At 34.4% G+C, this 26,468-nt stretch overlaps 4 protein-coding genes across 8 annotated transcripts; 1 reads left to right on the top strand and 3 right to left on the bottom strand.

Moving 5' to 3' along the window:
• Nucleotides 1-2,023: 2,023 nt before the first annotated feature.
• On the bottom strand, nt 2,024-2,575 carry rbdlc (roadblock-related dynein light chain). Its single transcript, NM_001032451.1, is given in 1 exon segment — nt 2,024-2,575. A coding segment is annotated over 1 exon segment (291 nt). The 5' UTR covers nt 2,546-2,575; the 3' UTR covers nt 2,024-2,254.
• A 1,136-nt stretch (nt 2,576-3,711) lies between these two features.
• On the bottom strand, nt 3,712-12,331 carry LOC100180160 (probable serine/threonine-protein kinase dyrk2). 3 transcript variants are annotated; one of them, XM_026835938.1, is made up of 9 exons: nt 12,206-12,331; nt 11,661-11,751; nt 8,107-8,223; nt 7,888-8,049; nt 7,304-7,496; nt 6,071-7,086; nt 5,609-5,803; nt 4,799-4,919; nt 3,712-4,231 (listed from the first exon to the last, which is right to left on the bottom strand). In XM_026835938.1, exons 1-9 carry the CDS (start codon nt 12,238-12,240, stop codon nt 4,044-4,046), a joined length of 2,118 nt encoding a protein of 705 aa, XP_026691739.1. In that variant the 5' UTR covers nt 12,241-12,331; the 3' UTR covers nt 3,712-4,043. The 3 variants fall into 3 exon arrangements, with proteins under 3 accessions (XP_026691739.1, XP_002131222.1, XP_026691740.1); XM_002131186.4 differs by having other exon boundaries at nt 7,316-7,496; XM_026835939.1 differs by lacking the exon at nt 12,206-12,331 and adding an exon at nt 12,034-12,177 and having other exon boundaries at nt 7,316-7,496.
• Nucleotides 12,325-16,972, top strand: LOC100175436 (fibrinogen C domain-containing protein 1-like). 2 transcript variants are annotated; one of them, XM_026835943.1, is made up of 7 exons: nt 12,325-12,680; nt 14,384-14,650; nt 15,158-15,297; nt 15,675-15,771; nt 15,827-15,923; nt 15,998-16,065; nt 16,125-16,972. In XM_026835943.1, exons 3-7 carry the CDS (start codon nt 15,199-15,201, stop codon nt 16,370-16,372), a joined length of 609 nt encoding a protein of 202 aa, XP_026691744.1. In that variant the 5' UTR covers nt 12,325-12,680; nt 14,384-14,650; nt 15,158-15,198; the 3' UTR covers nt 16,373-16,972. The 2 variants fall into 2 exon arrangements, with proteins under 2 accessions (XP_026691744.1, XP_002125040.1); XM_002125004.4 differs by having other exon boundaries at nt 12,325-13,846.
• Nucleotides 16,973-17,751: 779 nt separating this feature from the next.
• On the bottom strand, nt 17,752-25,869 carry LOC100177709 (sperm-tail PG-rich repeat-containing protein 2). Of its 2 annotated transcripts, none has more exons than XM_026835941.1 (13): nt 25,554-25,869; nt 25,061-25,180; nt 24,395-24,572; nt 23,955-24,086; nt 23,406-23,449; nt 22,685-22,882; nt 22,285-22,437; nt 21,604-21,764; nt 20,605-20,768; nt 19,858-19,944; nt 19,005-19,203; nt 18,507-18,583; nt 17,752-18,020 (listed from the first exon to the last, which is right to left on the bottom strand). In XM_026835941.1, the coding sequence occupies exons 1-13, from the start codon at nt 25,646-25,648 to the stop codon at nt 17,853-17,855; spliced, it is 1,776 nt and encodes a 591-aa protein (XP_026691742.1). In that variant the 5' UTR covers nt 25,649-25,869; the 3' UTR covers nt 17,752-17,852. The 2 variants fall into 2 exon arrangements, with proteins under 2 accessions (XP_026691742.1, XP_002131399.1); XM_002131363.5 differs by having other exon boundaries at nt 23,955-24,089; nt 25,554-25,865.
• Between the last annotated feature and the right edge of the window lie 599 nt (nt 25,870-26,468).

Here is a 26,468-nt window from a genome sequence, read left to right as displayed (position 1 = left end):
ATGCATAAAGGTGGTAAACAGGTTTATAATCTTTAAGTTAACAAATATATAATATATTTATATATATAGTAGGGTGGGGGTCTGGGGGAGGATAGGGCACTTTTAGCACATATTATCCAAATATCTTGATCGTTTTTTTAAACAATCAACAACGGTCTATGGGAGTCGTGAGGATACGGTTTTGAAATTCTGTGAATGTTCATTGTTTACTACTAATTGGGACGAGAAAATCAAGTTAAAAGGTGTCCCATCTTCCCCCACTTTACTGTATATTTCTTCATTCTTCCCTATATTCAGCATTAAAAAAGGGATACTACTATTATATATAAAAAATTTAATACATTGGCATTAAAACAGCTTCTTTAAAAAAAATTGGTTGATAATCATTAACAGCATTTTCTACTGTGTGTAATTTACATTGAAAAAAAATTATTTTTTTTTTGTAATTTACATTGAAAAAAAAATTTTGTAATTTACATTGAAAAAAAATTTTTTTTTTTTGTAATTTACATTGAAAAAAAAATTTTGTAATTTACATTTAAAAAAAATGATGAATTTTAAAAATCATATCTATAGACTACAGCACCGGCGATGGTTTTAAGATTTTAAATTGAATGATTTAAAAATCAAGATAATTGTGTCTTATATATAGGTTGGTATATTTTTAATAGAAGTTCTAATATAAAACTGACAAGAAAATCCATGTTTTTGCACCTAAATGCATTAGGTGTTTTTGATCCATTAACTTATTTAATAAATCTTTAATAGTTACTTGTAGTGCGAGCTTGATGGATTTGATACCTCATATTTTCTATGATTTCTTTTTGAAGAAGTTCTGAGATGAAAAATTTAAGAACAATTCAAATGTGCAAAAAGAAAACTGCTAGTATTTTTATAGCAGGAAAAATCAAGTAAACCAAAAACTTTTTTTTTTCAAATGTCTTAAACATACAGAAGGCTTACTTTTTTTTAATATATATAAGTATTTTTTTTACACTTTGTTTGTTTATTATACACGATATGATTACTTCAGCCTCAGTCTACAGGATATGGCAGTTCCTGACAAGATCTTGCGCATGCAAGTCGTTTTATTTGTGCACGTACATTTCAAAGCCACATTAGGAAATAAAACCTAATTTAATATAGATTTGGTTCATTGTTTAACTAATTGGCATGAATGGGAAATTATAGCGTATTGGTGTGCATAATCAAAACTTTGTAAACAGAATAGTTTGTACAACTGCTCTCAGCCTCTGCAGACTTACATCAAACTAATATTTTAGTTTTTTATCTAATCTGCTTATTCAGACAGTTAGTAGACAAACCCTTACCTGGTTTTACTTTTGGTTGACAAGCCAAGCGTGGAGAGTGAAGTGATTGGTGGATATGGACATGTTAACTCTGACAACTTTCCAGACTGCAGCATAATAATAATATGTATTATTAGAAATAGCAATAATATTAGTAAAAATCAATCAAACACAATCAAAATACCTTGCTAGGAAAAATGTAACATTAACGTTAACGTGTATTTTTATTAAGAATACCAAGAATATTGGTAAAAAATTAATCAGAGCAGGATTGAAAATATTTATACTTACTAACTTGCTAGAAAAAAACTTAATAATAATGTTTATTTTTAAGATTACTAAGAATATTTAAAGCAAAATAAATCAAAACACATGAAAAAATGTAAATACTTGGTACCTTGCTAGGAAAAATGTAACAATAATGCCTATTACCAAGAATATTGGTAAAAAATTAATCAAAACACAAGTGAAAATATTTATAGTTAGTACCTTGATAGGAAAACGTAATATTAATGTATATTATCAGCAATATCAGAATTCGGAAATACCAGATATATTAGCAAAAATTGAAAAAAATATTAAAATTTGTACCTTGTGAGGAAAAGTTTTCGTTTTATGTGAAGAGATGTCTACTGATCTTGCTTCAGCAGTGATCATGTTTTATGGAGACAAAGAATCCATGCAATAGCAACACACTAATATAGTATAAGAAACTAAAAATATAAACAATATAAGTACATCAAAAGTATGTGAGTACATCAAAACATGAAACATCAAACCAAACATATTTACATGGTATTGTAACTACATAAGAAAAACAAGTTTTGTTTAGTAATGACAAGTTCAAAGTTAAAATCAGAGGTTTTGTAATTCATTTTTAAATGCAACATATATATAAACTGTACAATAATAACTGAAACATGCATCGTTTTATTGTTATGGTTCTACTCGCTAGGATTTTGAATAACAATCAGAAGATATTCCTTGTCGGGTGCGACCATAATTTCATGTTTCTTGGACCGGAGCCGGAGAAATGTTAGGTCGTTTTGTGGATCGATGTCACGAACGGTGCTTCGGGCTTTCATGGTTAATTGGTGAATTAGACCAGCATATTGAACCGTTGTAGAATTATCCAGAGATGTTCGAATTGGGATTCCTTCACTGTTCACCACAATTATTCCTAAAACGCCTTTGTGGCTTTGAATTCTTTTAATTGTTTCTTCAACTTCTGACATTTTTATAGGAGTAGAAAACGAATCGTTTTATTCAGTAGTAAAGAAACGATAAGTGAAGCAGAATCCGTCAAACAAACTAAACCGTTGCTATGGTGAAGTGCCTACAGCGAAAAATACAAACATCTTATAAAATGAAAAAGAGAGCTGAACTCTAATAAATGGGCACGAACCATCATAAAATGATTGACAAAAAGAACGACGATGAAGCATTTTTCGGTATCTCTGATAAAGAATATGCGTAGAATAATTGTGGTTAACCTATAGTGTAAAAGAATCCACATGACCACTTACATGCACAGCACTCATGGCCTACTTAATACAATAAGTAATCCATGGGTCAGTTCGTGCCCAAAATTCGCCAAGTTTAATAAAACATCTGCACATCCGTGACATAGTGGTTAGCGCGCCTTCCTTCAACCCAGACTACCAGAGGTAACGGGTCCAAGGCTCGTCGCTGCTAATCTTTGGGCCGTATGCGCCCTTGGGCAAGACATTTTACGGCCATTGATGCAACCCAGTGGCCACTAATGCGTTGGCCAAATTATCAGACATACTTAAAAAAAATCCAAAATTAGTAATCACCCACAAAGTTACATACATGGTAACTCGTGTGGGGTGTAACCACAGAAATAAAAAAGAGTAGAACGCGCAACTTCCCAAAACCGTGATATATTCTTTTTTCTATTCACGTGACCGCCAATTCCGTCCCCATTTCGCTTGGTCTCCATTGTAAAAGATAGGCGCATAGTATTTTTGGAAGGTTTTTGCTGTTTATTTTAAAAACTACACCAACTATTCAAGTTTATTAGGCCAGTTTAGTTATTTAGTAGGTTAACGCTTACAGTTTACCACTTGTTTAAGAAATTTAATTATTTAAAAAAATTAGTTAAAAATTTTAAACAAACGGTTTGTTAGAAAGATATATATTAGAAAATAGTTGTTTTAAACTTAAAATAAGTTTTAAAATATGTAGGTTTGTTAACTTATCAAATCATAACATTTCACTAATGTCCTTCAAGACTAATAAGTTTGTAATTCAATAAAGTTTTTTGAATGAAAAGTTATTGCTTTGGTAAACCAAAACTGATAAAACTTAAATTGAGTTTTAAAAAAATTTAAATTGCTGCTTTTCAAAGTCTCTTTTTGTTAAGTATAAAAAGACTTTATTTTGTCACCAATTCCCCCTGTATTGCAAAATTTGAACAACAACTTGAATAAACTAAAACAAGTAAAGCTGATATTTAGAAAACCAATGCTTCAGTAACATATATAAAAAGTGCATTTATATCTAAACACAAACCCACCATTGGTTTTTAAAATGAACCGATAAAAGTGCATTTTTCTGTAACATATGTAAAAACAGTGCTCAACACTGAACACAATTACAGTTCTAAATCACCAGGAATGTTTTTTTTTATATATTGCACAAGTAATTAAAGGGTTAATAAATAAATTCAAGTTGCTACCTTCTAAAGTGATTATTAATTGATTTAAAAATTTAAAATAAAAGATCTGCAGATGATGAACTAAACGCTGAAGCATCTTCGTCTTTCAGAGGAACAGCATTCAGCATCTCTTCTTCTTCATTATTTACTTCAGAAACTGTATCGGTTTCCAAATCACCATCCAATGTTTCTTTCATCGAGAGAAGATATTTTGGAGTATATTTACCCAAACTGCTTTCTTCTATTATAACAAATCAATGAAAACGTTATACTGCGTTTATGTAAAGTATTTCTAAAACTTATGAATACGCAACGACGTAATAACATGCATGCACAGTTTTAAAGTAACTGCCACAATGCCAACACAATGTTGTTCATTGTTAAACGAGCATATTACCTTTTGCCGACCTAACATATTAGAAGTTTTACGCCTGTGATTTAGACCATATATTTATTATTTATATTAATTGGCCAATTCTATTTATCAAATTAATAAACTGTGCCTATAACATTAATTTTAAACAAACTCATTTTCCACCTGTGTAATACTGTAATTACTCCCTAATTATGCAGTACATTACATTTAAAGTGTGTTTTAGAGTGATCATATATGTTACTTTTCATTAGTGTTCACTGGGTTGGAGCAATGAACATTTAGTGTCTTACCCATTGACACAGAACACACATAGACAGGCCCACAATGGTAGCATCATATTTGATATGATACAGACCCTAACCACTGAGCCATCTGACAAGTACCATACTGAAGTCTACAGTGACTTGATAAATGCTGTTAAAAAAACCTTACTTCCATATGCAGGTTTGTTCATTATATTCCCTTTCATGCCACTCTCATTTAACAATGAATTTTCAGAAGGATAATGAAACGTGGATTCCATGTGTTCAGAATCAAACTTCACATGCCTTGTCTGCAATGAAAAATCTTACTTAATTATCAGTACTACACCGTGGCGTTCTGAATAAACAGATAACCATCCCACCAAGTGACATATGTGGTAACTCGTAAGCAGGCAAGAGGTGTATGAAACAGAACACCCATAGCAGTGGCAAGGTGCTCGATTGGTAACCTGATAATACCGATTAAAGGCTAAGTATTCTACCTTTATGTGTGACCTTGAGTATAATACTTAACAGTAAATACAATCCACCCTAATAACCAAAGAATCCAAGTTAGATAAGAAGGTGAATTAACCATGCAATTATTTATATACTTGATTACATAATAACTGGTGTATGATCACAGCACAAAGTGTATGAAGCCACCACTACACATGGTGGACAATTAATAGGAACTAAAATTATTCTATTATATGTGGGTGATGCTTGCCAGCAGGGCTCGCTATGGGTGCTAGGAAATTGGGCAGGATTTTGAAAGATATGTAGAAAAATGACTAAATGGGACTAATGCAAACTGATGGTTATCACCAGTTTGTGGCAGCTTTATGCAAAGGGTTCACAAATCTAAAGGCAAGTTTAGGCTTTAATAAATGCGTTTCGTTACCCCAACACTCGGGGTGCTTTGGCATGGACCTCACCAGATTTTAAAGCCTGCCATAAACCAGTGATATACACAAATCAAATAATAAAGCAAGCTTACCACGTCTTTAGTTTTCTTTGTTGAAACTAATGTTGGTCGATCAAGTTTAACGTAACCACCAATCACAGTTATTTGGTCAACTGTTAATTTACGTTTCCCTTTTGGCGGTGCATCAGTTTCACAAACCTGCTTATTATGTTGCACAGATTCAGGAGCAATGGCTTCAGTATTTGTGGATTCATTCGGTGGATTTTGCTGAGAGGTAATTAGTTGTTAGAAGAATGAATGAATGAATGTAACTTACTTTATCCTTGCATGGCCGGAAAGCGACAGTCGTTATAACGAGGGTGTTTATACACCTCGTGCCAGCTTACAAGTCACCATGTATGTTACTTTGTGGGTAATTATTTTGGGGGGATTTTTAGTGTATGGCTGATATTTTGCACAACCCATTAGTGACCACTGGGTTAGAGCAAAATCAACTTTGGATAGTGGGAAAATATTCAAAATAATAAATTATACCTTCTTAATAGTTGTATTGGGGGATGGATTTCCCCGTTTGAACTTTCTGGGATCAACAACAAAGCTGTTTCCACCACCGAATCCCTTGCTTGGAATTCCTCTTTTTCCAAACAATAAACCAGTAGCATTATTACTTGGGGTTGGTGCAGTTGACTTTTTAGGTTCCTCGTTTTGAACAAGTATTGAACCAACTGGTAAAGTGTCAGAAATTAGTTTAGTATGAACATGTTTCTTCTTTCTTATCGGAACAATAGGAATTTGATCAGTTATGACATCGTCTACTGATGAAGATGGAATGGAATTGGTTGTCACGTCTTTATGATCAGGCGTCTGACTTTGGCGGTTAGGAATTATACAAATGGTTTTTGATTCTTTCATGATCTCATTTGCCATTATTGCAGCTTTTGATTTAAGTGTGCTTGGATCTAAAGATGTTTTACCAAGGTTAACAATCTCAAAGTTTTCTTTATTTGATTTGTTTGGTTGAACCTGAGAAGACTGTTTTTCAAATTGGTTTGGGACAAGTGATCCAGTTAAAACCTTTGAATTTTTATCATTTTCATGAAGTGCTTTAGAACTTGTAGAAAAATCATCATTTAAACTTTCTTTCTTGTTGTTGGTTGTTTGTGGTGGAGCATTTTGTGTTGGTGCTTTTTTGTTGCTTGGTTTTTTTTCAATGCTTCCAGATCTCAAGGGAATAGATGGTTTAGATGTTAAACATGGAGTTGCTGAAGATGTGACTTTTTCTACCTTTTGTCTCGAAACATCAGAAGTTGCTGCTATTCCTGGAGCATGTAACCCAGATGTGTCGATTTTAATTGTTTCCTTTTCAGGTGAGGACACAGTTTTAGAAGTAGGGGAAGTCACTGTGTGGGTGGAGCTATTTATTTTATTTGATGATAAAGTATTATTGTGCTGTGGCGATCGTAAAGGCTCACACTGAGAAACACTTCTTGCCGGAAGAGAAAAAGTCAGCGAATGATCTGATTTTGTTGGTGACTTAACTTGTTTGTTTTCTGTAAAAGATATTCTTGTTTAAATTTTATTGACTACTATAAGTCTATAACTAAAGGCGCAAAGGCGACGCCTACAGAAGAAATAATAGCACAGAGGGGACCCTGCATACAAATTAACAAGAAAAAAAAAATGTAATTTTACCATTTTTTTTAATATTTTCGTATTGTTCTCATAAAAATGTACAAACGCGCACAAAAAAGTCCAAAACAATGTTACCTCGAAAATTACCTGTGAGGATCGGGTTTTCTAAACTGGCTGATCTCTGAATCACTGCTGGTGCATTGCTGCTTTCTTTAAATTTGTTCTTCAAGCGACTAACAATCCCTGCACTTGGCATTTCTTCGTCAATTTTTTCATTAGGAACCACGGACTGTGCTGATTGGGAATCAGATGTAAGAACTTTGTTTAACTGTGGAAATAAAGCAAGTTAAGGTGAATTAATTAATTATATAAATACATAAAATATAACTAAATGTATAAATATATATATAAAAATAACAATATAGCAGGGTAGGGGAAGATGGGACACTTTTCATCCTATTTTCTCAACCCATTTGGTAGTAAACAAAGAACAATCGAAGAACTAAAACAACGTATTCTCACGACTCCCACAGACAGTTATTCAATGCTAAAAACATGATCAGGATATTTGGATGTTATGTGCTAAAGGTGTTGTTTCCCTACTGTATATAATTTAGGCTTTTTGAGGAAATGGTCCAATCAGGCCTAAATCCTACAGGTCCCATTGTGTGTCAAGCTGCGGAACCAACCCACGTGAAATATAATATAGCTTGGGCTACCTCGTCGTCTCGTTCAATGATGATAATGTTATCCGTTCTCGTCACGTGATAGCCTGGTGATAATGGTGGAACCACTTGATTTTGATTTGATACATGGTTGACTGTTTGGCTGACGGATGCTTTTCGCTTTTGTTCTTGTCTCATAAAAACATTATCTGAAACCTGTTAAAAATTTTTTTAGTCTAAAAGTTATCACAACTTTTGTAATTGAATTGTTACCTTAACAATATGACCATCATCAACGTTTTTGTCCGAAGAATTTTCCATTTTATTTTCCACTGTTAACTCAGTTTTAGAATGAAGACGTTTTAATAATTCTGTTTTCCATTCTGGCACCTATGACAAAAATAATAGTATAAAATTAACTGGTTAGACATATCACTGCAATACAACACATAACTATAAACATAACTTAAATGTAACAATGAAACAATACTAAAAAAATTAAATAATTTAGAATTAACTAGTTTGACATATCACTGCAATACAAGTACAACACAGCAAAACTTAATGTAACAAAGGAATGATAAACAAGACACTGCTGGTTCATTTTTACAAGCAACAAAGCGACAAATTCTATACCAACTGTTTATCCAATACATAAATACATTGTTAACATAAGGCTTAAAGAAGAGTATAAAAGCTTATCAACAGCAAATATTCAATGAGATACTGGCTACCACAGATGAACAGCAACTATACGTCTTACATACAGTGCAATGGTTCTTAACCTTTTCCTTGCTAAACTCTTTTCAAATTACCAACTAATTCTCACACCCTCTTGTAGAATTGATTATTTAGGGTGGAACTAGCCAACCTTAATGATTTAGCATACCTGTACCCATTAGTTACAGTTTCACACCCCTGGTTAGGAGATCCTGGTTTAGTGTTTAGTAGACACAACCTACCTACTATAACTGTTTTAGAAAATTGCAACAAGAATAGAGAAGCACTTGAGACAATTAACAAGCGCAACTTAAGCATCACTTACGGCTGGTGAAATTTGTAAAATTAAACCATGTAGCCAAGTAATTCAACACTTGGTCACATACTATACATTACGCAAGCAAATTGGAATCACAATTTTCAAGGCACAATAAAAAGTGCATAAAAGGGCACTAGTGAAGAATCCTCTGGTACATTACAGATTACGCTGGTGGAAAGTGTTAGGGAAATTAGGGGTTATGAATAAGCGGGTAAGGGTTATTGGTTATACAGGTTAGTGGTTATATAGTTTATTAGTTAGTTAGTTGTTACATTTACCAAATACTGTAAGAGGAGGGTGTTCACTAACCCTTATAAAAGAACAGCCAACAATTTCGAAATCTACTTTTGAATAAACAACTAATGACTGTGTCAAATTAAACCTTTAATTACAACCTATTATTTTCTTTTAGATGTAGAGACTTGAAAAAGACCAAAAAGTCTCGCGGCGCTTAAACCACTGACCAGACTAAATTAACGTACTAAATAACACTTTGAAATAAAGGCATTTATCATAATAATTACATTACATGTGTACATATGTAAGGAGAATTGGTGTAGATTAAGAGAAGCTACTTCCTAATTTTAGCATCCTACTAGTAAAGTTAGTTACTTTTAAACGCAAGATATCACTACGAAATTAAAAACAAGATATCATTCTGTCATTTTAAGTAACATTATCTCTGACACAGTACTCACTTCTATGCAGCCACACAACTCTGACAAAAACTGTACATTTGTCACAACATTGTGACGTATACCAGGAAGTTGCTCATCCCGCCAACAACCTACGCTTATAAGAAGAGAGCTTGTAATAATAAACTATTGCAGGTATGTACAAACTATTAAAAACGTGCAACAGATTTGGAAAACAAACACTGTGTTTTTCATACATAGCATTAGGAAGAAGAACAAAGAAAATATTCGAAAGTAAACTGAGCTGCACTAGCTGACCATTTGGATTGTGGAAAGGAAAAAAGCTATTAAACCAGGATGTTCCTAATTAAGAACTTGTCAATCACTATTATAGGGGAAATAATCTGTGCATCAATTGCTTCTATCTTGCAATATTTCAGCGTTAGCGTTATTATGGGAATATGGTGCAAATACAAAATGTAAATGGTTGTTAGGGCAGAACAAACATTTTGGTTTTACTGAGGAAGCAGTAGGTAAAGGTTTCACTGCTTCCTGGAAAATTCTACATTTTTAGTTATTTACATTATTTATTGCTGTGATTTAAGAATCTGTTACAGGAAAAACACAAGTCTTATTTATACTTGATATACAGTGTACAGGGATAGTCATTACTGAGCGAAATTTAATTTTACTCGTTTTTTATTTAAAACCTTTGCAGTTGTTGTCACTTATGTTACACTTTGTGACCTCACTGGTGTTACTTGCATAGCTCTTATACAATAACATAGAACCACGCAACCAAATGTGGTCAACTGGACATTAAACAAACCACCTACAAACAACAGAGTTGCGTTAACATTTAACATTTAAGGTCTTCGTAAGTGGAAATGTAAAGTCAGATTTTAGAAGGGCTGGAATGCACATACATACTCAATAGGAATTTAATTAGTGAAACAGAAATATACCTCTGCTATTTTCAAACATGAATACAAATCAATTCTTTCATTGTCCATTAAACAGTTCAATAAAGTTTCTCATTACAAATACAAACAGATATATCCTATGTATATATATATAGGTTGGGTTTGAGTGATAATATTGAAAAGAAGGCCGAAAGTTGTTGAACGCAACTTTAAATTATGCCTGGTGCCGGTTGTACCTTTTTTAACAGTGGATTGTATTTTACCATTATTAAATACTTCAATGGTATTAGTCTGTACATTCTACGCATACGTATTTATGAGACATACTAATGTAAAGGCAAAATTTGTATATGGATAGAGATGCTCAAATGTGTTTTAGCCTTTTAGTACCACAAAGTTTTAAAAACAGCTGAATAAAATAAATCAATGTCTTTTTCTATACCTTACTGCTTGATGACGTCATTAGTGCTCGGCAAACCAAAGCTTTTACGACTTCTGCACAAACCTAGTGATTATCGTCTATGTCCTTGGGCAAGAAACTTAAGACATTGCACCAAGGTACTTCAACCGACTAATAGGTTGCTCAAATTGTTAGTAGTCACTAATGGGATTTCTAAATTGTCAGTCACACAGAAAAACAATCATTTACAAAGTTTAACATCTCATAAGTGGACACTTTCACTGCCCTGCAATGGGAGAAGTAAAAAAATCATTCAACTAGTGATACTAGTATGTTATATGCCTGTACTAGTAATAGTAGTATGGTACATAGAGCACAGATTTTAGATCGAATCCCAATGGAAACATAACCGTCTCTGAGCCCAACTCAGACATTATTCATGCTTATCAAAAGGTTGCTGAAGAACTAATTAACTGTATTACTGATAAATTTGTATTTCCCACACAAAATGGTTTGTTGTAACTTTTTAGTTTAAAATATTAAATGTCATATAAACTTATAGGAAATAAAATGGTTTTAAAGAATTTTTCGAGATGCAAAAATCACCAATTATTGATTCTTTTGTTATGGGTTATGGCTTAAGTTTGTCCTCTCTTTGTATCAAAGAAACAGTTCAGTCTCCAATGCGAATTATTTTCGCTTTTGCGTGCACCGTGGTTTAGTCATAAATATGTTTAGAAAAAAGTTTGCTGGCTTTAAACTAATTCACAACGAGAAAAATCGCGCCTGTAGCTAGACTATCAATGCACAGTGTTAACCAATATACTTACACTAAACGCTTTTTCCGGAGAACGTTTTTTCTGAGCTGCACGCTTTTTTTGGATCAGCTCTTTTTGCCAAAGTGGTATGTTGGGAGCTTTTCTGTTCGGAAAAAAGAATTATTTTGATTATGATTAATTTAACAAAGCATGTAAAGGAAACGTCATATTAGGAACAACTTGAGCAGAATATCTTAAGACCAAAGTTGATACTACAGCTGCTGACCCGCATATTTTACTTGTGTAAAATGTTTAAAAAAAAATTCTTTCAAAATGTTCCTTAGGTTTCTCTGATACCTACTGTATAATTGTATTTTAAGTTTCACTGATATCCACTAATAAAAGTCATATAGAAAATTAACTTTAAAATTACGCAAAAACACACATTGTTACTGAAATCGCCTGCGACTTGCGTTAGATTCACGATATACTACGTCACAAAATTATACAGTTTATCACAGTCAGTATGCAGTATCAGACTATTAGTGAGACCGGGGAACAATTTAGAAGCAAAATTCGACTGTATGGTCACCACCTAAAGAAATATCTAAACTTACAGCTTATCTGCTAAAGATTCCTTGCCGTCCTTCATGTGTTTCGTCCACTAGTTACCAGCATTAAATTAAACATAAAAAGCACCTAATTGATATGATAAATATAGAAGCTATAAAACGGATAGCACTGAAAGGAAGGAGTGAATATGATAAATGCCATTATTTAGCATACGACTAGGGAAATAGAGCAAAATGGAGAGAACAATAAATCATATTTTTAATAAAGAATTATTGAACTACTATGAATAAATATTTCGCTTGCTTAAAGCCCATGGGCGGAGGGTCGCTGTCGTGCAAAGTCCTAGAAAAGCCAAGTAGAACAAGTTGGCCGCCATTTTGCGGCCCCAATAACACAACGCGTAATCTGCAATCCGGTAAAAAGTAAATCACGGTTTATTACAGATACGTCCTTATATTAGAGAAGGAAAGCTTGAAAGATCAATTGAAGGAAAGCTTGAACATATCTGAAAGTTAAAAAGTGAATGATAGGTTTTTGTTTACTATTTGGAAAATCGTTAAAAACGGGATTTAGAAGGGGTTTATTATTGCGACACTTTAGTCATTTATTACAGATAATACAATTGGCGCAATTGCTATGCTGTAGTAATGTAAACTATTTGTATGCGCAAAACACAAGCGTGACCCGAGGTAGGCTATATTAAATAGAACATCCGTGTTATAACTACGTTACCCTCGTATGGCTTACGTCATGTCCTGAAATATTACGAATCAGAGTCCGTATATAAACATGAGTTATTTCATCACCATAGAAATCTTACAGGGCAACCAAATGGGGCTAATTTCGCCGATTGTTTACCCTAGCAACGGGAATTTTTAAACAGATTTTTCTGCTAAGTCGCAGTTTATTTATAAAACTCAAAAACTTCAAGTCACTTTTGGGCTTTAATAAATCTACACATCTACTTGAAAATTTGATTTTCTTCAATCTGCATCCTGTATTTGTATTAAAAACATAAAATATATTAGACTTAGCTATATACGTTCATATTTATATTATGTCTATGATCAATTTAGCCCCATTTGCTGTGTGCTATGTGATTTCTATGGGCGACATGAAATAACTCATGTTTATATACGGACTCTGTTACGAATTACATATCGGTAAGATAAAAAAAACAGTAGTGTGGACATCCTGACTAGTTTTGAGTATTGGAGCGACATGAAAATCCTTTGTAGGGTCGCCTACTTACATACCCCTAACACCTTATGTGAAACACGTATAGATGTGACTATATGTATTCCTGTTAAACTATTGGAAAATATACTTGCGTCACTAGAGAAAATAGCTCGTGACGCAGCATGTGGATATTAAATACATTGCTTTAAGTAGAAGCAGCATGCATAATAGCACCACAGTACGTTTAGTAAGGGTGGCAAAAATAGTTAAGGCACTAGTTGTTGATAACAATGCAATGAAAGCTGTGTATTTAATGAATGCTAAACATAATTATCACGTTGCTTTATGAAGAGATACATATTTAATAGGAAAACTGTGCACAGCTATCGGAAACTTTACATTCGACTCCGTTACGTCCAATATAGTAGGTCGACGTTTAATTACACAAATTAAGATGAGATCTATTTTGCTAACAATAGTTTTAATGCTGGTTACACCAACGCTCCGTAAGTATTGGTTTAAATACAAAGTATTAATCTAATTTATTTATACTCGCGTGGCGGTGCAATGACAGTCGTTATAACGTGGGTGTTCAGTTTCATGCATGCTTACAAGTCACCACGTATGTAGGGTTTTTATCGGATCGTTTAAGCCGGTAGGGGGTTTTACTTTTTATAATGTTTAACTAACAATTCAAACAAAAATTCAAACTTTATAACCTGTAAATTAGAGGCAGTTGGGCCAACCACTTTGCCACGGCGACGGATATATATATAGTAGGGTGGGGGAAGATGGGACACCTTTAGCACATAATATCCAAATATCCTGATCGTGTTTTAAACAATTAACAATGGTCTATGGTAGTCTTCAGGATACGGTTTTATAATTCTTTAAATGTTCTTTGCTTACTACGAAATGAAACAAGAAAATATAATAAAAAGGTGTCCCATGTTCTCCCACCCTATACTATACGTCAGCGCTACGTAGAATTATAAAGTTATATATATTTATTATGTGTAACTATTGATGTTCTCTGTCTTCAGAGCTAATTCAGTTCAACCGAGGAAGCCTCCAGAAAATGTACTTCTCCAAAAATTCAAAGAAGAAAATGAACGTTCCGTACAAGATCTGTTTAGATGCAACTCCTGTTTATGTCAACGCCACAGCTCGTCCAACTAATGCATCACTCCCGCATACCTTCAACCTCACTGTTATAGATATATAGCGGTACAGTGTATTGGTTGAACTGGAACGCACAGAACAGAAATCGGGATGGGATGAAATATCAATCACTGTCGATTGGGAATCTAGTAAGTAAGACCCCCACAAACAAAACACCGGTGTTTAACGACTCTCGTTGCCCCACAACGCGAGGACAATTAAGTTACATGTTTTGTTTTATATATCTCGTGACCGCTTATAAGTTAAAAGATATAGTAGGTTGGGGGAAGACGGGACACCTTTTATAGTACATAATATCCAAATATTCTGATCGTGTTTTAAACAAATAACAACGGTATATGGGTCTCGTAAGGACGATACGGTTTTATAAATCTTTGAACGTTCTATGTTTCCTATCAAATGGGACAAGAAAAGAGAGAGAAAAGGTGTCCCATCTTCCTCCACTCTATTATGCTACTTCGTGGATGATTTTTGTGGATTTTTGTCTTTTTTTTTATAATGTATGGCCTACAACTTAGAATTTTAAACAGACAGTAATGCAACATAGGATTTGGGTAACAGGTTTTAAGCACACACACGCCCAAAATGTTAGCAGGTAAAACGTTTTAAACTATTTTTATTCTGTTTTCAAACAGAGACATACAATTGGCCATTGGACAACTGCAAACAACTTTTTATGGTTGGGAACATTAACAATGGAATCTACGAAATAAATGAGAATGGGAATATAATTGAAGTTTACTGCGATATGACAACTGACGGTGGTGGATGGACGGTTTGTTTTCCAACCTTGATAATTCGGTGGCTGACATTATTTTCTCACCCGGCGCCGTGGCAAAGTGGTTAGCGCGGCTGCCTATAACCCAGATGGGTTCAAGGCTCGTCGCTGCTATCATTGTGGGCGCATGTGTCCTTGGGCAAGACATTTAACGGCAATTGCCCAAACCAGTGGTCACTAATGGGTTATTCAAATTATCTGCCATAATACACAAAAAAAAATGAAAAAATCCCCCCAGAGATAATGACCCACCAATTAACATACATGGTAACTCGTAAGCTGGCACGAGGTGTATGAAACAGAACACCCGTGTTAAAAAGACTGTCGTTCTCCGGCCACGCCTGGATAAAGTAAGTTACATTCATGCCTTGTAGGTTTTCCAGCGACGAATAAACGGTAAACAAGATTTCGACCTTACATGGGACGAATACAGGCGGGGATTCGGCAATAAGAGTGCAGAATTTTGGATGGGTATTTGGTTTATACAGATGTCGTTTTTTTAATATATTTTAATGTTATATTTTAGGATTGGACAAATTACATTCGCTTACAAGACAGGGTTCGTATGAGTTAAGGATTGAACTGAAGGATTGTCAAAATAAGACCTTGTACGCGAAGTATGGGTATGTAGAAGTAATTAAAACTGCTGTAACTAAACGTATTGCTAATCGTTTAATTTTAAATTACGTCTTTCCAGGACATTTAAAGTAATGAACCTATCCGAGAATTTTCGATTGCAGATTGCAGAGTTTAGTGCATGTCCAGGTATAAAGTAAGAATACCTAAGCCATTAACAATTTTTTTTAAATTGATGTTTTCTATAGGGTTCGATGATTCCCTATCATATCACAACGGCATGCTTTTCTCGACTAAGGATCGTGATAATGACTTGCTGCATAGTCAAAGTTGCTCGAGCGTGTACCATAGTGGTTGGTGGTACAAGACTTGCCACCGGGCCAACCTTAACGGTCAATATCGCCCATGTGTTGTTACTGCTGACGCAATGACATGGCACAATAACTCTATCGCCGTTGGACTTCGATTCACTGAAATGAAATTCCGTCCACTTTAAAAGAGAAACAATATTAGGTGTTTGCACAACCCACCTTATATATACATTACATAGGTGAGCACCTAAAATCCATATTTTCGTATCGTGGTTTTAACAATTACCTATGCCCTTTCGAGTCGGTCTACGGATACATAATTCTGTAGATATTCTTTGTTGTTTACTACCAAATGGGACGCTAAAAGAGAATAAAAACATGTCCCATCTTACCCCACCTTACCATAAACCGCAATTATTCTGTACTTTGTGTAAAAATGTGATGTATTAAATACCGTATAATAATGTACATGTAAAAATCAAATTTTTAATGCTATCTATACTCCTTTTGTTTTTAAGTTCATAACTATACCTAACACGTTTTAACCCATAGCACTGAAATAAGGTAATTGGCCCGATTGTAACCTAACACCACAATCCACATATATAGTCTACCTGCATGCTTTAATAACGTATATTCAAAGTATTAAATAAAATATTCTGAACAAGTATGTCTTAACATCAAAATGGTTCAGTTTCACCATAAGTAAGGTGGGAGAAGACGGGACACCTTTAGCACATAATATCCAATTATCCTGACCGTATTTTAAACAATTAACAACGATCTATGGGAGTCGTTATGGTTTTATAATTTTGTGTTTTTTTTGTTTACAACTATCTACTATATAAGACGAGAAAATAGAACGAAAAGGTGTCTCATCTTACCCCACCCTTATAAATAAATCCAATACAATTCGTACGTCACAACGACCATAATCAAACCAACTCTAAAGAGTTTTCAAGTTCATAACTTAATACGAATACGCCCAACTCCTGCACTAAAAACAATGGCGACCCATAAGCCCGAAGTAAATTCTTCCAAGGTGAAGACCAAGGCTCCAAACGCAAAGTCGACGTCTCTACGTCAACTGTTTACTCTACAAGAAATACGTAAGTAACAAACGTCTCTCGAAGAATTCGAGTCACAGAGTTTCGTAATATATAGTAGGTTGGGGAAAGATGGGACACCTTTAGCACATAATATCTAAATATCCGGATCACGTTTTAAACAATTACCAACGGTCTATGGAAGTCGTGAAAATATGGTTTTATAATTCTTTAAATGTTCTTTGTTTACCACTAAATGAGACGAGAAAATAGAGGTAAAAGGTGTCCCATCTTCCCCCACCCCCACTGTATATAAATCAAATTCACTGCCGGTTAACCGTTAACTTATAAACCGCGTTTAATTTTTTATAGGAATAAATACTACTTAATTTTCGGAGTTTTTTAGCTTCATTCGGGACACCAACCCCAGACTATCGGCAAGCGCGTTAACTGCTGAGCTACGAGATCGATATAATGACAGATACCCGCATCCTAAATGAACGCAAGAAAACAAATGTGATTGAACAAATAACTTGTACTAATATAGAAAAAACAATGACCGCTTAAAATAGCTTAGATAAAGACACTCAATAAACGAGACACAGTGAATAGAATGTCATCAAACTCCAAGTAGAAATGCTTGCTTTGCTGTGGTAGTTCGACCCGCGTCTGCATTAGGTGCGACCGGGTTGTGCAAGGTAGCATTGAACGTGCCTTTTAGTAACGTATTGGCCATGAGAGGGCTAAGCTCATAAGCTCCTGGACCTGGTACCTCATCCTGTTTAACCTGTAAAAAATAGAAGGTAAAAATAAGTAGGGTAGTATGGGGTATGATTGAATAAATGTAACTTACTTTATCCTAGTGTGGACGGAAAACGACAGTCGTTATAACACGGGTGTTCTGTTTAATACACCTCGTGCCAGCTTACGAGTCACTGACTATGTTACTTTATGGGTGAATATTTTTGGATAGGCAATTTTTTTATTTTTTTTATCTGTGGGTGATAATTTAGACAACCCATCAATGACCACTGGGTTGGAGCTATTGCCGTTTAGTGTCTTGCCCAAGGACCCACAATGGTACCAACGAAGAGCCTTGAACCCATTACTTCTGGATTAAGGCAGGCACATATCTGTATTAAAGCCAGGCATATAAAACGTACTATGGGGTAACATGAAAAGATGTGAAAAAACGCCAGTTAAAAGTGTGCCTGTGCAATCTTAAATCAAGCAACCAATGCACAAGGAAGGATATGTAACAACTGCCACGCACCTGTTTAAAACGATGATCCTTCGTAACCATTACAGCTAGCTTTGGATTGCCTTGTGGGAGTTCTTGGTTATATGTTCCTGTTTTTATACAAATGATTGATTTTATAAATGAATAAATATAACCTGTTTATTCTTGCCTGGTTGGGAAAAGACAGTCGAATTAACATGTTTTTTTTTAAATGGGTTTTTAAAAATACCTCGTGTCCGATTACTAGTTGCAACTTTGTGCATAACTATTTTATATTTTTGTTACATTTTTTTGTAATGTATGGTACTGCGGAGGAATATGGGTCATTTTTAGCACATTATAACCAAATATTCTGTTCGTGTTTTAAACAATTACCAACGATCTAAGTATACCGTTTCATATTTCCTTGAATATTCTTTGTTTACCATCAAATAGGATGACAAAATGGAACGAAAAGGTGTCCCATTTTCCCCACCCTACTATATGACAACCCATTGCGAGCAAAAAATGTAAATGTTTGGTGTGGTGTACCTGGTCCAGGTGTGTCTTTCTCCGGCTGCTTTAAAACCACATCCCGGGGTGGGGCAAACCTTGTAGATGCGGAAAGGAAAGCCCTGTTTCGTCTCAAACCTTCTTTGGTTCTTGGATCAGCATTCCCACGTCTGTCTTGCGACTTCTTGAACGAATTGGCAACTTCGTATGATCCAGGTGGTGGATTGTCTTGTAAAGTCTGTTATTTTTGTAGGTTAGAAAAGTGTTTAAATAAAAAGTAAAAATAAAAAATATTATGAACGTAACATAATTTGTTATTTATCTCTTCGAAAAATCATAGCGAAAAACATATTTGAGAAAAAAAAGAAGGAAATCAAGACCAAAATTACAGTCTTTAAAACATGGTATGGAGTTAAAAGGTGTGACTGTTGCATACAATATATGATGAAATTTTTGATAACACGACGTAACAAAAGAGTGCTTGTATGATAACAAAAAATACCAGGTAGGATTTTTGGCCCTGCTACATTGTGGATGTATGATTGAATGAAAGCAACTTACTTTATCTTCGCGTGGCCAGAAAACGACAGTTATATAACAAGGATGTTCATACACCTTGTGCCAGCTTACGAGTTATCAAATTTGTTATTTTGTTGGTGATTATTTTTGAGGGAGATTTTTTTATGTGTGGCTGATACTTTGGACAACCCAATAGTGAAAACTTGGTTGGAGCAATTGCCGTTGGGTGTCTTGCCCATTGAAACATACACCTACAATGGTAGCAGCGAAGAGCCTTGAACCAACTACCAACTGTGCTACGGCGCCGGACATGTGTCATTTCATTGCCCAGAAAAAGTCTTCAGTTTCCAAAAAGGGGAATAATTATAGAAACCTGGGGTGCAGGTGATGATAGACGGTCTGTGAGTGAAGCAAATGTTGACGTTACTTGTTTCTTGTAACGCTCCTCAGAACGCTTTGGCTGTTAATGTAATGTGTTTTTTATTTATACAGTTATCTTAAAATAGTATTTTTGTAAAATCTTCCATATAGTAGAATGTGGAAAGATGGGATACCTTTAGCACATATTATCCAAGTATACTGATCAAGTTTTTAATATTGAACAACGGTCTATAGAAGTCGTGAGGATAAGGTTTTAAGAATGTTTAAATGAATTTTTTTTTCTACCGAATGGAACGAGAAAACAGAATAAAAAGGTGTCCCATCTTCCCCCACCCAACTATATCAATGGTAATTTTCACTCACTATTTGATATACCAGATGAGCCTAAAGAAAATTCATTTTAGATTATGCCTGGTAGTAGAAGTAACAGAATGGTTGTCTTTAATATTATAACAGCAAATATTTTTGCAGCATATGCTCTATTTTAAAAAAGTGATGAACGTAGATTCTGAAATTTCATTTCTATTAATGAAAATTTAAAAATGGTCATTCCAACATTGCTTGTAGTGCTAATAGAAACTCCATTTTAAAATCATCAGACATAATTTGTTTTAGCTTAAAGATAAATGCCGTAGCTAATTTAATTTGGAACACATAATTTTAAAATAGAGTTTTTATTATCACTACAAGCAATGGTGAAATGACCATTTTCTTTTTGCTTTATCATTTGTATACACACCTGGTAATGGGAAGGACCAGGTAGAGCTACTTCATGTTTTTGTATTATTGGCATAATACGAGCTGATGTGGTTCCGAAGGGTCCATGCCTTGTGCTCTCAAGATACGCTTTCTTAAGACTTTCTTGTGCCATTCCAATGTTGAAAATATTGTAGTGTCCAGGTCCTTTAACAAATAAATTTGTATTAAAATTCTTGTTGTGGTTATAACACATAGATGCTAGAACTAGATTGCATATAAGGTAAAGGGTTTTTAAAACAAGATCTTCTGTAACATAAAGTACACATTTGTATATTTAGGCAAAACCAACAGTTTCAGACAAATGTAGGTATTTAAATTTATAATAATAATAATTTTATTTGTCTCTTCGATTACGGTAGCAATGATGTAAAAATATTTTAAACGAATAGACAGAATATAGCGACAAAACAACAGCTGTTAAAACACTTTAAACAGGTAAAAATTTACTTTTGTTTAAGAGAAAATAAGCGTGGTAGCTACATCTAACAGACAAACGAACCATTGATGTTAAATTATTATCAATTTACTGCTTAGTTTGTTAAAAAATAAATTGGTACAATATGGGAATTTACAGAAAAATTTAATTATGAATGAATCTCACTTTATCCTCGTGCGGCCGGAAAACGACAGTGGGTATCACACAGGTTTAACACCTCGTGCCAGCTTACGAGTTACCATGTATGTTACTTTGTGGGTGATTATTATTTTTTTTTTTTTGATTTATGGCTGATAATTTAGACAACCCATTAGTGACCAGTCGGTTGGAGCAATTGCCGTTAAGTGTCTTGCCCAAGGACACATACGCCCACAATGGTAGCATTGTCGAGCCTTCAACCCATAACCTCTGGGTTACAGGCAGGTGCGCTAACCACTATACCATGGCGCCGGACGTTTAATACTGGATAGAGCCACATTTGGTTCTCGTGCCATAGATTGCCTACCTCTGCAGTACACCATGTATTTTCACAACATGAATCACCTGGTATAAACTTTGCTTTGCTCATGTTAGGTTGAAAACGAACAGAAGTTTGACCGAATGGACTTCTCTTCATTCCAGTTATCTTCTTTAAAGCTTCCAAAGCATTCCTGGGGTCATTGTAAGCCCCCGGTGCAGGAGTGATACCTTTTAAATCACTAAACCTGAAAGGAACAAATAGGGAACTTATGTTAAGCGTAGGTACACTAACATCCTAACAGTAACATGCGTACGTTTGCACAAACAAATCATTTTTCTAAAGATAAAATCCACTTTTTTAAATGTAAAATGACTTTTTTAAGAGTAAAATCTACCATCTGAAAATATTTTTTATAGGTAAATAGTCTGCTATTAATGTAAACTTTATGCAATAAAAGGTTTTTAACCGCAAAAAAAGTTTTGCCAATCAGAAAATATTTTTTTTTATAAGTACACAGTTCTTCTGCTAAAAATGTAAACTTTATGGAAACAAAAGATTTTTCAACCGCTAAGTTTTCCTAAAGGTGACTGTATACAGTAACCTGCATGCGAATTTGCTTGTGAAGTCGTATGCAAAGCCATTACCGAGTTCTGCATGCGGCAGCGAAATCCGGACAAAACAGACAAAACGGACGAATCCCGAATACTGTGTATAGCCACCTTTACGCCAAAGTTTTCAAACCGCACTTTTTTCCAACCCCCTACCTCCTTGCTTGTGACATAAATGGCGGATGTTCCACTTCCAACCCTTCTACATTAACAGGGGCTGGTTTCTTAGCAAACTGGCCATTAATGTCATATTTCCCAGGCCCTGGAACTGCCTTTTTTTCTTCTTCTTGCACAACAATCTCATGATACCTGCAATTTAAATTTTAATCAAATACAACTGAATATGAGTTAATTTTAATAATTTATACTGTAGGTCTATTATGGGTTCAGCAGTTTTTTTTTGACACTTTTACTCCAGTCATAAAAAAAAACTTAAGAACAGCAGAAGTATCAGAAACAGAACTGTTTTTTATGATTTACTATTTTTATTATAGAGTTAGAAACATTTATTTGGGGTTACAAAAGGACATTAAAAATATTTCCGTTGTTATATCACCTTGGAAGTCTTGACTCAAAAACTTTTCCATCAGGATTTATAAGTGCAGCCACATCTGTTTGGGGTTTCTCTTTAAACGGATCATAATCACCAGGTCCTGGGCCACCTTTCCCACCAAACTTCATTCTGTCAGCTCTCAGTGTTCCAAAGTGAACACCTTTGTATTTAGCAGTGGTGGCTGTTAGGTCTGAGGTTGGTCTACGTGAACAGAAACCAGTATTTAATTTTAGCCTCATTACTGCTCAAGTCTGGAACTGTTACACAGTGCTTAGCATATCTGCCTCTAACCCAGAGATAATTGGTTCAAGGCTCGTTGCTGCTACCATTGATGGCCTACGTATCCTTAGGCAAGACACTTAATGGCAATTTTTCAGTCTCCAACCCAGTAGTCTCTAATGGGTTAATTGTTAGCCGCACATAAAAAATTTCCAAAAAAATCAGCCTCAAAGTAACACACTTGGTAACTCGTAAGCTGGCACGTGGTGTATGAAACAGAACACCTGTGTTTAACAACTGTCGTTTTCCAGCCATGTGAGGATAAAGTAAGTTACATTCATTCATTACATTTAACCACAAATCGTAATTACCACAAAATTACATATGTGGTAACAGTCGTAAGTGTGCACGAAATGTGTAAAGAGAACACCTGCGTTAAAACAGTTGTTCCTGCAATGCCACATGAGAATAAAATATGTTACATCCTTCATTCATATAAACTTACTTATAATAAGCGGGACCCATTGAAGCATCTTTATTTGGAGGAGCCTGTATGTTTAATATAATTATTTATCTACCTAAAAATATCATGTAAAGCATAAGCAGAAGTTTAATAAAGACTTAACTGGATTCATGTAATAAAAAAGGTTACACCCTGTGGTGTTATTATATTATAATATTCCTATATCGCTGCGCCTTTTTCCTTTGTCTCTTATCTGACCTTTTATTCTAAACAGTGCTTACTTTGGAGTATGTTGTGTTTTGTAGACTTCTAGGTTTTTATCATATGGTAAATCCAAATTATGTTGTATAACTATTGCTTAACTGTGTTACAGCTCACTTAATTAATTGGAATAAAACCAGCGACACAAATTTAAACAGTCTTCTCAATGGGTTTTTCCACACAAAAAATCTAAAAAAATCAAATCAAAAAATAAATTTATAAAAACTTAAGTTTATTTTGGGTTAATAAACCAAATCTGGGGGCAATCTTAGTTGCACAATAACCTCACTTATACAGAATATAAGTTTATTTTAATAATAAGATACTTACCTGCTTTCTAAGTGATCCATCATCAGTTTCTTCATACCCATAAGCTTGGCCAGGACTTGGTATAGAAGGAGCATCAGGTTTACGAAGATACCTTACTCTGCTTGTCACAATTGCTTTGCCAGGTTTTTCCACCTGCTGTTAGTGTTTTTATCAAAGTTTCGTAAGTGTTTACAAAAAAAGTATATTTTTTTAGTGTTAACACCACAGTTTTTACATGCATGTACAGTGGCGCAGGAGACACAATAAAACAACAATTGTTAAAAACTATGTATTGCATCCGTTATATGCCTGTACTTCGCTCTCACTATGTAAGTTAACAGTTAAACCTTTACTGTGTGTTTAAGTAATATAGATTGGCCAATACAAACCAATACAGACTAGGATTTAAGCAGACAGTGTTCTGTAATAGACTAGAATTTTTTAAGTAAATCTACACATACCGGCGCTGCTATAGTAACAGGCATAACAGGGGCAGATTTTGACTTCAACCAATCACTTTTCTTTGACAGATTGTATCTACCAGGTCCTGGGGTGATATGACTTGTGTTGGGCGATTCAGAAAACCGGTTTGCTTTGTTTGCCAATGGTCGGCCACCTATTGGTCTTTCTTGAGGAAACCTGTAATAGGAATTGAAACAAACTTAGGGTTAACTAATTTATGAATGCAGGGTGGCACCAGTTTGGCCCAAATATAAGATATATATATAGGTGTGTGTATAAAATCACAAAATAAATGTACAAGTCGTTTATAATCAATATTGCCTTATAAACCTTAATAAATTAGTGTAATCTAAGGAAAAAAAATGTTACAAGAAATTCCGAACAGATTTAATAGTGAAAAAATATCCTACACAAAATATACAAACTGTTCAGTCTTGAAAAAAAAAGAATAGTACAGTCAAGAATACAGAATATATAACTTAAATGTTTTTATTTATTTGTTTAAAAACAGTAACAAAGATCAGGTAAATTAATACAATGAAGAGAAAGAAATTACCAGCGAAACGACAATGGTTAAATCACGCTGCAGGTAAAAATTACTTCAGTATGACTGACAAATAAAACCGCGGCTGCTAAACCTAAAATAAACCAATACAACAACTCACAAAGGGTCATATGCTCCAGGTCCTGGGGCAGCCATCACCGAATCACCGATGTGAAATATTGTTTCACGACCTGACATGGATTGGAATGGGGCATAGCCATCAGATTTCACCCACTGACTACTGTAAATGGAAAACTAGCATAAGTGTTATGTTTGAATTATTTTTACAAAATTTTTGGTTGACATTGTTAAAATGCTGTTACACTCATAGCGAGCACAGACACTTAACATTACGATAAAACTTTAAAAGCGGTTTTTATTTATTATAGATGGTGGGGAAAAGACGGGACACCTTAGCATATATTATACAAGTATCCTGCTGATCGTGTTTTAAACAATTAACAGCAGTCTATGGCAGTCTTGAGGGTACGGTTTATAATTCTTGGAATGTTGGAAAGGTGTCCCATCTTCCTTCATCCTACTTGGCCTACTATATATGTCTGTTTTATTATAAAAGCTACAAGGTAAAACCTTAATTAATGATGAAATTGTACCTTGGAGTTGTCAGATCATACGTTCCTGGTCCCACATTAACTCTAGTGCTCCCCACTAGGTAGTTAGCGGTTGGTCTGGGGGCTCGATCGTACATTTTGACGAAAGTTTGTTACGATTCGGCCCGGAATTGTTTTGATATTTTAATGTGGTTTAACAAATAAGCAATTAAGTTATACAGCAATACTGGGTTCTTCAGACCATTTTACAGCACTTATAAACTATACAATGAAGTTTCACGTAAATTTATTTAGTTATCCATATCTCTAATAATCGCATCTCTTAAGAAGTTTAGAACGCGACCCTGTTTCTATAGAAACATAGAGATAAGTGGTGGCGGTAGATTACTTTATTTTTCTTTCAAAACAAAATAAAATACAAAACTTTTTTAAATTCTCCGCTATTGCGTACATATAAATGACATTTTTACCTAAAACATGTATTGTAAGTTTTATTCGCTCCAGAAATGAAATTGCAAAGCTTAGTAAGAATATTCTTAAAAACATTCTTTTCTCTACAACCATTTTTTGTTTAGAATTTTACTACAAATGCTTTTAATATTTTATGTTTTAACCGTATTTTATACCACATTCCGACTATATACTTTCAATCACGTGATGTCTTACAGGATGACCAGAGTATCTGGTATTACGTTTGATGTCGCAGTCGAAAAGAGAATGAACCGCACAGAGCAGAGGTCATTGCGCATTTGCGTATTGTACGCGATAACTCTGTTTGTGTTTATATGATAGAACAAATACTTTAGGAATTTTATCAAATTTTATCTTCTTTTTATTTTTTTGTTTTCAATTCGTGCTTAGTATAGTTGTATAATATATGCTAAGATGCCTAATTGATATTTGTGTTGAGGAGTTTCCTTAAAATAATATAGATAAATAAATGGAAAAGATAAATAG

The sequence above is a fragment of the Ciona intestinalis genome, chromosome 9 (assembly GCF_000224145.3).
Source record: "Ciona intestinalis chromosome 9, KH, whole genome shotgun sequence".
NCBI classification, from domain to species: Eukaryota; Metazoa; Chordata; class Ascidiacea; order Phlebobranchia; family Cionidae; genus Ciona; species Ciona intestinalis.
This window is presented reverse-complemented; position numbering and strand designations above follow the sequence as displayed.

What these genes read in the sequence shown, in the direction of transcription:
- LOC100180160 (XM_026835938.1), bottom strand. Translation starts at nt 12,240, where the DNA reads ATGAAGGACGGCAAGGAATCTTTAGCAGATAAGCT. An exon ending in CTCCGGAAAAAGCGTTTAGT is followed by an intron (nt 8,224 to 11,660) that starts GTAAGTATATTG and finishes TTTTTGTCATAG; the next exon opens with GTGCCAGAATGGAAAACAGA. An exon ending in ATGATGGTCATATTGTTAAG is followed by an intron (nt 8,050 to 8,106) that starts GTAACAATTCAA and finishes AATTTTTAACAG; the next exon opens with GTTTCAGATAATGTTTTTAT.
- LOC100175436 (XM_026835943.1), top strand. Translation starts at nt 15,199, where the DNA reads ATGGTTGGGAACATTAACAATGGAATCTACGAAATAAATGAGAATGGG. An exon ending in ACCTTGTACGCGAAGTATGG is followed by an intron (nt 15,924 to 15,997) that starts GTATGTAGAAGT and finishes ACGTCTTTCCAG; the next exon opens with GACATTTAAAGTAATGAACC. An exon ending in AGAGTTTAGTGCATGTCCAG is followed by an intron (nt 16,066 to 16,124) that starts GTATAAAGTAAG and finishes TGTTTTCTATAG; the next exon opens with GGTTCGATGATTCCCTATCA.
- LOC100177709 (XM_002131363.5), bottom strand. Translation starts at nt 25,648, where the DNA reads ATGTACGATCGAGCCCCCAGACCAACCGCTAACTACCTAGTGGGGAGC. An exon ending in TATGATCTGACAACTCCAAG is followed by an intron (nt 25,181 to 25,553) that starts GTACAATTTCAT and finishes TTCCATTTACAG; the next exon opens with TAGTCAGTGGGTGAAATCTG. An exon ending in GAAAGACACACCTGGACCAG is followed by an intron (nt 18,584 to 19,004) that starts GTACACCACACC and finishes GTATAAAAACAG; the next exon opens with GAACATATAACCAAGAACTC.